Source organism: Rutidosis leptorrhynchoides, chromosome 3 (assembly GCF_046630445.1).
Source record: "Rutidosis leptorrhynchoides isolate AG116_Rl617_1_P2 chromosome 3, CSIRO_AGI_Rlap_v1, whole genome shotgun sequence".
In the NCBI taxonomy this organism is placed as follows: domain Eukaryota; kingdom Viridiplantae; phylum Streptophyta; class Magnoliopsida; order Asterales; family Asteraceae; genus Rutidosis; species Rutidosis leptorrhynchoides.
In genome coordinates this window covers 688,783,228-688,794,440 of record NC_092335.1, presented here as the reverse complement: position 1 = coordinate 688,794,440, position 11,213 = coordinate 688,783,228, and the positions used below count along the sequence as shown (strand labels likewise).

Sequence of the window (11,213 nt, the reverse complement as noted above, 5' to 3'; positions counted from 1 at the left end):
TAAAGAATACTGTTCAGTTATTTTTTCTTATTTGGATGTATTGCGTGATTAACTTAATGCCAGTTTTTGCTAATACACACAATTTATGTTCCCCTCAATCAGTCATACCTTCTTTCTTAATTCATCAATCTGCCATTTGAATCCTCAAGGTTTTTACTATTCACGAATTGAGTATTTGAAGAGGTAGATGTGTGGAATAAATTTTCTATGGTTGGTAGCAATGTAGGATACTCTGTTTGGGCTATTATGTTTTCCAAACATTCAACTCGTATGATTTTATTGAAAATTGTTTTGTGATTGTCTTTCGTTTGAGGGTTCTGAAAAGACACAGCCAGTACGATACTGCAAGATGGCATTTGTTTTTAGAACATATTTTTTTTGCAAACAGAGATAATAGAATCTGTCCGAGTCATATATGTTAGGAAGAGGGGATCGCCTGGACGTTGGGAGATATAAATTTGAGAGAAAAACAACTCTATTACTCACAAGAATAGATTTACAGAGTATTACAAAACTCTTACAAAAAAAACTCTCAAAACTCACACACACTCTCTAGGTTGTGATTACACTTCTCTGAGTGATTTAGGATGATTTACAATTGAGGTTTGCACCTCTATTTATAGTAAAAATTCTATGGCGGTGGAAGGGTGTGAACGGAGATGGTGGGCAGCCGTCATCGTGTTCATCTTTGCTTCTTCTACATGGTGTTCAAAGAAGGCTACTTTGAACATCTAGAAGGTGAGCTTCTAGATTGTAGGCTGGAAACTTTCAATTCTCCCCCTCCAGCCGAATCCACGAACATTCCAGTTATGTCTCTGCATAACTCCAACTTCTCTCGAGTCACCACCTTTGTTAACATATCCGCAGGATTCTCCTTTGTATGGATCTTCACTAGTCTCAACAGTTGTCGATTAATTACCTCGCGTATCCAATGATAGCGAATATCAATATGTTTTGTACGGGAATGGTACATGGAGTTCTTGCTCAAATCTAGAGCACTCTGACTGTCACAATGTACCTTGTACTCCTTTTGCTTGATTCCAAATTCTTGGAGATAACGCTTTAACCACAACATTTCTTTTCCAGCTTCTGCGGCAGCAATATACTCTGCTTCAGTTGTGGATAATGCAACACACCTCTGTAGTCTTGACTGCCATGAAACAGCTCCCCCTGCAAAAGTGTAAATGAATCCTGAAGTAGATTTCCTACTATCAGGATCTCCGGCCATATCCGCATCTGTATAGCCTTCCAAGATTGGATCAGCTCCCCCGTAACAAAGACATAGATTCTTTGTACCTTTAAGATATCTGAGAATCCATTTTACTGCATCCCAATGCTCTTTCCCGGGGTTCGAGAGAAAACGACTCACCGTTCCCACTGCATGAGCAATATCGGGCCTTGTACACACTATCGCATACATCAAACTTCCAACTGCTGAGGAATATGGTACTGACGACATCTCCCCGATCTCTTCCTTGGATGAGGGACAAGAACTCTTGCTTAACTTGAAATGGTTAGCTAATGGAATGCTAACAGGTTTGGCATTGTTCATATTGAAACGTGAAAGCACTCGTTCAATATACTTCTCCTGAGATAGCCATAACCTTTTATTCTTCCTATCTCGGGTTATCTGCATTCCCAAAATCTGTTGAGCCTGTCCTAAGTCTTTCATGTCAAAAGACTTAGAGAGTTCCTTCTTCAGCTGGTTGATCTTCGTTACGTCTTTTCCTACGATCAAAATATCGTCTACATAAAGTAGAAGAGCAACGAAATCTCCTTCAGAAAACTTCTGAATGTAGACACACTCATCTGCTGCAGTTTTCTTGTACCCGTGACTCACCATGCACGAGTCAAACTTCTTGTACCACTGCCTAGGTGCCTGCTTCAAACCGTACAAACTTTTCTTCAGCCTGCATACGAGGTTATCTCCTGAAACCTCAAAACCTTCTGGCTGCTCCATGTAAATTTCTTCATGTAAATCTCCATGAAGAAAAGCTGTCTTTACATCCATCTGTTCAAGCTCCAAGTTCATACTTGCGACCAATCCAAGTATGACTCTAATTGAAGTCATCTTGACTACTGGTGAAAATATCTCGTCAAAATCAATCCCTTTCTTCTGTTGGAATCCTTTGACTACAAGTCGTGCTTTGTATTTCACCACTTTTCCACTACCATCCTTTTTCAACTTGAACACCCATTTATTTTTCAGTGCCTTCTTCCCGCGTGGAAGTTCTACAATCTCATAAGTTTGATTTTTCTGCAGAGAATCCATCTCATCCTGCATTGCGAGCAACCATTTTTCTTTATCCTTATGAGTTACTGCTTCATGAAAACTCTCCGGTTCTCCATCTTCAGTAAGTAGAAGGTACTCGGATTCTGGATATCTACTCGATGGAATCCGACCTCGTTCAGATCTACGAACTTCTGGAACATTATGAGGAGATCCACCATCATCTTGACCTTGTGATGGTTCTGGAACGTCTGGCAGATGGGGTTGTGGCTCCCCCTGCTCGGCACCGTCATTTTCCTCATTATCTTCTACTTCTGGAATTTCTTCCTGCACTGAAAATTCATTTCTCATGAATGATTCCGTTGTTGCCTCTGGCACCTGAGCAGCAACATTTGTCTTCTGAGATATTGTGGGCTTTTCAATATCTTCTATTGTCTGGCTTTCATGGAACACTACGTCCCTACTTCTGATCACCTTTTTCTCCTTTGGATCCCATAATCTGTATCCAAATTCTTCATCTCCATAGCCTATGAATATGCATGGAGTGGTCCTTGCATCCAGCTTCTGCCTGAGCTCCTTGGATACATGTGCGTACGCCAAACATCCAAATACTCTTAAGTGAGAGTATGATGGATCCTTTCCAGACCAAATTTTCTCCGGAACTTCAAAATTCAGTGGTACTGATGGAGATCGGTTGATCAAATAACAAGCGGCTCTGACTACTTCTCCCCAGAATGGCTTTGGCAGCTTAGCCATACTGAGCATGCTTCGAACACGTTCCATGATTGTTCGGTTCATTCTTTCTGCTATACCATTATGTTGAGGGGTACGTGGGACCGTCTTCTCATGTCGGATGCCATATGATCTGCAATAGGCATCGAACTGTCTGGAAGAGTATTCACCGCCGTTGTCGGATCGAAGACACTTTAACTTCTTTCTTGTCTCACGTTCTACCATGACATGGAACTGTTTGAAGTAATCGAACACCTGGTCCTTCGTCCGTAAGAAATATACCCACACCTTTCGAGAAGTATCATCGATAAACGTCAGAAAGTATCGATTGCCGCCAATTGATTCAACCTCCAAGGGACCGCAAACATCAGAGTGTACCAGACTGAGTAACTCTGATTTTTTCGTTGAAGAGGAATTAAACGAGACTCTATGCTGCTTACCAAACAGACAATGATTGCAAGAATCTAGTGCAGCATCCTTGTCTACATTGATAAGCTCATTCTTTATTAGGGTAGACAACCCTTTCTCACTCATGTGACCGAGTCTCTGGTGCCATAAATTTTGTGAAGCCTCCTTTTCTGCAACATTAATACTGTCTGTGCAGATCTTCACATGAGTCTTGTACAGTGTGCCACAAATGTGTCCTCGAGCGACTATCATAGCGCCTCTTGACAATTTCCATGTGCCTTTACTGAAATGACTATCATAGCCCTGTTTGTCGAGAGCTATCCCAGAAAGTAAATTCAGCCGAAGATCTGGCACATGGCGGACATCCTTCAGAGTGATTGTGCTCCCAGAACTTGTCTTTATCCTGACATCTCCAATTCCGACAATCTCAGCGGAACTGGAATTTCCCATCTTCACAACTCCAAAGTCACCAGCTTTGTATGTTGTGAAGTATTTCTTGTATGGAGTCACGTGGTAGGAAGCTGCAGTATCTACCACCCATTCTGTTTCTTCTCGTGAGACGTGAAGGCATGTCTCATCATGGGTTGAACAATAAGCTACATCACCAGAGATAGTCACTAATGTTTCTCCACCCTTATTCTTCGGCTGTGAACTGCTTTGACCTTGTTCCTCTTTTAATCTATAGCAGTTCTTCTTCATATGTCCCTCTAATCCACAATGATGGCATTTATATGTTGGTTTTCTGCCATCAGCTGACCTGCCCCTGCTCTTGCTTCTGCCTCTCCATTTATTTTTGCTACTCATTCGCTGTCTCCCCCGATTCTCTGTGACAAAGGCATGGGTCTGATCTGTGCCCATGTCTTTTCTCCTTGCTTCTTCACTGAATAGGGCATCCTTGACCATTGACATGGTAAGTTTGCCATTCGGGGCTGAGTTGCTGAGTGTTACTACCAGCGTTTCCCAACTATAGGGAAGGGAACTAAGTAGCAGTAGTGCCTGAACTTCATCGCCAAGCGGCATCTCTACAGACGATAACTGGTTGACCAAGCTCTGGAACTCACTGGTATGCTCGGCAACTGAAGTTCCACTTTTGAGCTTCATGTTGACTAAACGCCTCATCAGCAGGGCTTTATTCCGAGCAGTCTTGGCCTGGTACATGTCCTCCAACTTTTTCCAGAGGACATATGCGTCTGTCTCTTGTGCAACATGGTGGAAGACACTATGATCAATCCATTGACGGATCTGACCAATAGTTTTTCGGTTTGATTTCTTCCACTCTTTCTCTTTGGCAGAATCAGGGTTTATACCCTTCAATTCAATAGGATCGAACAAATCCTTGCGGCTGAGGAGATCTTCCATTCGAGGTTTCCACAGCGTGTAGTTTGTGGCTGTGAGCATAATCATAGCTCCGAAAGATGATGTTGACTCTTCTGTGGACATTATCACCTTACAAATAATTTTTCAACACAAACGGGGTTGAATTGTAGAAAACAGAGATCACCGTTACGTCCGGAACGATTGAAAATGGTGGAATAGACACTTCGCGGCTTAAATTCCACTTACGGGGCAAAATTATAATTTTTATAAACTTCAGGGACCAAGAATGAAATTCTGAAAATTTCAGGGACCAAATTGTAAAATTTCAGAATTGCTACAGTATCGCTACAGTACCGCTACAGTGACTTGCTACAGTGCCGCCAGCTGATACAGTGAATTGCTACAGTGATCGTCTTCTCCGGCGAAAATTCCGGCACCGGTCGTCTTCTCCGGCGAGATTCCGGCGAGTTGACCAAACTTTGACCGCGTTTTCTGGGCTCGTTATAACTCCGTTTAAGTCGCCGTTTTTTGCGTTGGACTCGGTTCGACGAGACGAATCCAATGGTACACTCAAAATTGAATTTTGAGAAAACTTCAGAAAACCCAAAAACTCAACCAACGTCTCTAACCAAGCTCTTGATACCACTTGTTAGGAAGAGAGGATCGCCTGGACGTTGGGAGATATAAATTTGAGAGAAAAACAACTCTATTACTCACAAGAATAGATTTACAGAGTATTACAAAACTCTTACAAAAAAACTCTCAAAACTCACACACACTCTCTAGGTTGTGATTACACTTCTCTGAGTGATTTAGGATGATTTACAATTGAGGTTTGCACCTCTATTTATAGTAAAAATTCTATGGCGGTGGAAGGGTGTGAACGGAGATGGTGGGCAGCCGTCATCGTGTTCATCTTTGCTTCTTCTACATGGTGTTCAAAGAAGGCTACTTTGAACATCTAGAAGGTGAGCTTCTAGATTGTAGGCTGGAAACTTTCAATATAGAACAGGTTCATGAAATCTTAAGTAAAATGATGTGATTAACAGCAACAACCTTCCCACACATACACAGTTTTGAGCTAGCACCTGTCTTTTTAGGACTCAGACATATGAAAATTACATGCATATAACTTTAATTCTCTAAGCTTCACGCACACCCTCATTAGCAGACTCTTCGTGTTTCTCAATTTCCTTGAAGAAACGTGTCATAATAAAACAATAGTATATGAAGTTTTCTGTGCAGATGCATATCAGTAATATATAATAGTTGTCCAGTCGACTATCATTAATTGAGCTATGGAACCATCCGAATGCTTGAAATATAAAGATGAGAGCAATGGTAAACAACTTCCGCGTCCCGTTACGGTGATTCAATAACGATGGAGCTAATTCCGTTATTGTAATCTACCGTTGTGAGATGTGTTGCAAGATACGTGATAATATTCAAGAGTGTTGTAAGGAGCTTTTATTCTTGTAATATTATTCATATATATTGAAGTTTAAGTGGCCGCTAGTCCCGTGATTTTTACTCTCCCTTGAGACTTGTTTTTCCACGTAAAACGTTGTGTGCGTATTAATTTTATGTTTTGTTAATTCGTTATTGATGTATATATGGTTATGTGGTTCTAAATGTGGTGGTGATCGATTTCAAAAGTGGTATGTGGATGGGATCGATCCCAACAATTTGCATGTTTAAAAACTTCATGCCTCAGGTACTACAGAATTAAGTTTGTTTTGAAAGTACCATGAATAACATATATAATTCACAATAACGAGGAATTATGAAATCTTTGAAAATATACAATACTTTTATAACTAAAAACTACGGAGTATATTCCAAAAATGATCAGAGTGCAAGTACATCATGAAATAATCAATGAATCATCATTTTCTTAATTTAATGTCTCCCATCTGAAACATGTAAATATCGTTTGTTATTTTTCAGGCGTAAACATTTTACGTAAAGATGCACCAAATACTCACCATCATTTTACGTAAACATTTTTAATCCCAGTATATTCGAAAAAAGACTCGAATACGCATGGGATAACCCATTTATCCAATAGTACGTAAGTAAATGGAGACCCAGATACCCATATGGAAACCCTTTTACCCGCTAGCTAGTAATTTAATGGGGACCCACCAAGTTCGACTCCGGATTTAGGACGGGTTTTTCTTAATCGAATTCGAGTATGAGATTACCTAAACCACAATCATAACCATAACCATAACCATAACCATAAGATGAGGAGTCTAATTCAATGGTCATGATTTAATTAATCCTAAGCTAATGAATGAAATGCTATGCTTAGATTACTTTTTTTTTTTTTTCTATTAATGACTTTGTTATTGTTTTATAATAATAATAATAATAATAATAATAATAATAATAATAATAATAATAATAATAATAATAATAATATATTCATGGGAGGCCTGGAGGGGGTTCAAAGTGATCGACCGCTTAGGGCCCATGATTTTCAGGGCCCCAATTTTTCTATATTTGCAGACATAATTGGAGATTTGAGAAGTAAAATGAACTTTAGATCTAAGGGTCTTTCAATGTGTTATACGTCACCTCGGTAATTTCCATTGATATGTATTTATAGGGGCCTTTTTTTACCGCCTCGTTCGAGGCACTGGAAAACTCGAGACCGGCCCTGACTATATTGTAGAGAGTAGAGACAGAGAGTAGAGGTGTATGTTAAAATTTTTATCCTATAGTATATAACGAGTGATAGCCCTCTTGTTACATTGAGATTGTGAGTTATCGATAGTTTGCGTTTAGGTAGTCCTTTATATTTACATTACGAAGCCGCTTTGTATTCAATTAGATTCAATAGAGACTCAATAGCTTGTTTTTTGTTGTTTTATACTTTTAACTAGATTAGAAGTTTTCAAACGCCTTCGATAAATATATTACGAAATAACGATGATCATATTGTGTAATCTTCAAACCTTAATCTATGCGGATGCCGAGTCGAGGTGTAATCTTCCTTTAGCCCACAAAATGCACATCAGTTGTCGTCGATGATCATATTGGGTAAGATGACACAAATATACATAATTCTTCGGATTTATATATTCACGTATTTTTTCTATATATGTACTAAAGATTTATTTGAATATAACCATAATCATACAAAAAAAAAAAAAAAAAAAAAAATAGTTGAAAACTTGGTTTTGAAAATTTAATAAAAGTCTAGGGGATGTGTAAGATGACACAAATTTATATAATTATCTGAGTTTATACATTCACGTACTTTTTTTTATACATGTATTAAAGATTTATTTGAATATAACCATAACCATAAAATAAACTTAGTTGAAAACTTGATTTTGCAAATGTAATAAGTTTAGGGGCTGTTTTGTGATTCAGAACTGCTCGTCTAGGGTTTATAATTAGGAAGCCAATTTTTTACAATTACTCGTCTCGTCTAGGGTTTATAATCTGGAATTTTTCTTCAATTTCATTCCCAATTCAAAACCATGGTGGTTGAGGTATCCTTTCCTTTTATTCTTTATTTCTTTTCTTTGTATATATGGTTTGTATCTGTATCTATAGATTTATGTAATCAAACTTGTTTGTTTTAATATTGTAGGAGAGTATTATGATCGGTTTCGACAATTCTTCATATATGCACCTTATTGGTCCTTATGGACTTAAGCTTCAAATTAGTTGTATTCGATCCTATTGCAAAGCTAAACTGAAGGTACTTATTATTATTATTATAAATATTATATATGTATGAATATATTAAGGATGTGTATTGCGCAGCTGATGATTAAATGAATGAGGTTATATTATTTTTGATTTATTTTTAAATTATGTATGTGTAATTTTCAAATCTGAATCATATATATTGGTATATCTGACTTGTGTTAAAACCAAATGAATAAAGAGAGCCCTAATTATTAATATCACAAGGATCAGATCCAATGGGTTAGACATTATATTTATGTAAGTTGATAAATTATTGTAATAAAGTTGCTCTTTCGGTTCTGTATCTTTGTATGTTTCCATTATTTATTCTTTTTCATTTAGGTTAACTACTCATTGTGCTGTTGACATATCACCAAAATGTTGTCATTGTTTTGTGTTACAGTCTAATCCAATGAATATGATAGGCATATTTGGAATGGGTGGTGAAGCTGATTATAAGTGCCTTGAACCTACTAGAAAACTTGATAAAATCATGAGTTACCTTAAGGGTTAACTTCCTACTCTCGTTTTTTATATTATATCACCAATCACCAATAACCAATCACCAATTGTAGGTTAGGATCATTATTATTTAATCAATTTCAACTTGTTTCTCAGGTGTACTAGATGAACGACCTACCTTGTCTGGTGGTTTGGACTTTGATGGAGGGATTAGCCTTAGTGAGTGGTTTTTTAACTTTGAATGTGAAAAATCAAGTGAGAGAAGGTTGCTTCTCTTTATTGGAGGGTATGTATGTATGTATATATACTAAAATGTTTCACCCTAGTATATTACTCCCTACTTTTTTATATTTTAATATTAATATATGTTATGTTTGCTTTTGCCCTGCCATTTATTTAGGTTTCGGTATGATGACTGGGGAGGATTATGGAAAGTCGTTTAATAAAACGGGTGTAGCTGTTGATGTTTTGCACTTCCTTATACCGAATTGCTACGTTAATACAAAGCTTGCGCTTGATGCATTAGTTGATGCCACCAATAATAATAATCAGAACAGCCACGTTAAACACTTTGAACTTACGCCTGATACAGTTGCTTCGGATATCATATCCAGGTTTTAATCATTATTTACATTTCACATGGTTATATATATATATGTGTGTATATGTGCAGTGTGTTTTGGTTACTAGTTTTTTTTTTTTACTTTTTTTGACAACATCTACTTTCAGGTATCCAGACATTTTCCCATTTGAGATAGCAAGAAATAAAAATGCCAAAGATTCCAAGGGAAATGGTAATGTGAAGTCGTGCAAAAGGAAGAGGCGCTACTGAAAAGTACTTTCTTTTAGACATTTTTTCATTTATTAAGTTGTCTGCAAAACGACAACGATGGGATCCTAATATGAATCTATAAGAGTATTTGTGGCTGTTTGTTTTGTTAGCTATTGCTTTGTGAACAATGTGTTTGTTGCAATGGGATATAAAAATACTCAAACAACATTTATTTGGGATATACTTTCGCTTGTTTTTCATGTATCTGCTACTACTTACACAACTTAATCATTGTGGTTCACTCTATTGTAGTTTAATATCACATTATCTGGAGATAAAAGCACCAAAATTACTTTAGATGCTGCTGGTTATGGAGGCTGTGAGCTTCAGTTTGTAAACCTAACATACCACCCGTCGACAACCCTTCAAATATTAAAGATCCTCAAAAAAAAAAAAAAACATTGAACCCTAAAGATGTCGATAACTTTGCCGACAGTCCTGAAAAGTCCAAAGAAGAGAACGATCCAAAAGATGTTAACGATAGTTCGAAATCAAAAGACGGGTCAAAAGATGTTAAAGACCCTTCAAAGTCAAAGCAAGTCAATGACCCGTCAAAGTTAAAAAGAGGTTGATGACCCTTCAAAGTCAAAAGATAAAACTGACCCTCTTCCTAAACCTACAACAACTATTGTTAACGCTTCCATATCTCAAAACAACGTTCTCGATCAGTTAACGTATTATTCAAAGCAAGTAACACCTCTATATGGAGCTTATTTTGCTTTTCTTGTAGCCCTAATTATTGGAGCTTCATGGGCTTTATATGCAGTTTCAGGAAAAGGAGAACCGACAATGGAGTTCCATATCAAGAACTCGAGATGGGACTCCCGGAATCATCAAATGCAATCAATGTTGACACTGGTGCACAAGGGTGGGATCAAGATTGGGATGATGATGATGATGATGATTGGGATGAAAATAAAGCTATAAAATCACCAGGAGGAGGTATTCATAGTAAAAGTATATCATCTAATGGTCTTACTTCACGATCCACGAAAAGGATGACTGGGATGCCAACTGGGATGATTAGATCAGATATATACATACAAACGATAGATACAGATGATGAATATAGGATGAGGATGTTGACGATGATGGTGTCGTTTCATATTGATTATTTGTTTCTTGTTTTGATATCTGAAATTTTGTTGGTTGAAAGCTGATGTTCATTTCTTATACGAATTCTTGATACAATATCATATGCCATTAAAGAATATGGTGCAGTTTTTTTTATTTAGATGTTTAGCTTGTTTAACTTGATGTCCAATCTAAAATTTCCATGGTTGGTAGCAATGTAGGATGCTCTGTTTCAGCTCTTATATATGTTAACGTTAAACTCATGCTCCGTTTCTACTCTTTACTTGTTAAACATTCAACTAGTATGATTTTATTATAAATTGTTTTGTGATTGTGTTTCATATGAGGGTTCTGAAAAGACACTGCAAGTACGAAACTGCAAATTTGCGTTTGTTTTTGAAACAGAGCTTTCTTCAAACAGAAATAAAATAATCAGTCATATAAAACAAGTTC

General features: G+C 37.4%; 1 protein-coding gene across 7 annotated transcripts; it reads left to right on the top strand.

Moving 5' to 3' along the window:
* Positions 1 to 8,084: 8,084 nt before the first annotated feature.
* Positions 8,085 to 10,917, top strand: LOC139903017 (uncharacterized). 7 transcript variants are annotated; one of them, XR_011777873.1, is made up of 7 exons: positions 8,085 to 8,190; positions 8,292 to 8,402; positions 8,796 to 8,901; positions 9,011 to 9,140; positions 9,247 to 9,468; positions 9,592 to 9,689; positions 9,939 to 10,917. XR_011777873.1 is itself a non-coding variant. In XM_071885768.1 (7 exons), the coding sequence occupies exons 1-6, from the start codon at positions 8,179 to 8,181 to the stop codon at positions 9,684 to 9,686; spliced, it is 684 nt and encodes a 227-aa protein (XP_071741869.1). In that variant the 5' UTR covers positions 8,085 to 8,178; the 3' UTR covers positions 9,687 to 9,689; positions 10,453 to 10,917. The 7 variants fall into 7 exon arrangements, 5 of the variants coding, with proteins under 5 accessions (XP_071741869.1, XP_071741867.1, XP_071741870.1 ...); XR_011777872.1 differs by having other exon boundaries at positions 9,584 to 10,372; positions 10,453 to 10,917; XM_071885768.1 differs by having other exon boundaries at positions 9,584 to 9,689; positions 10,453 to 10,917.
* The last annotated feature ends 296 nt before the right edge of the window (positions 10,918 to 11,213 follow it).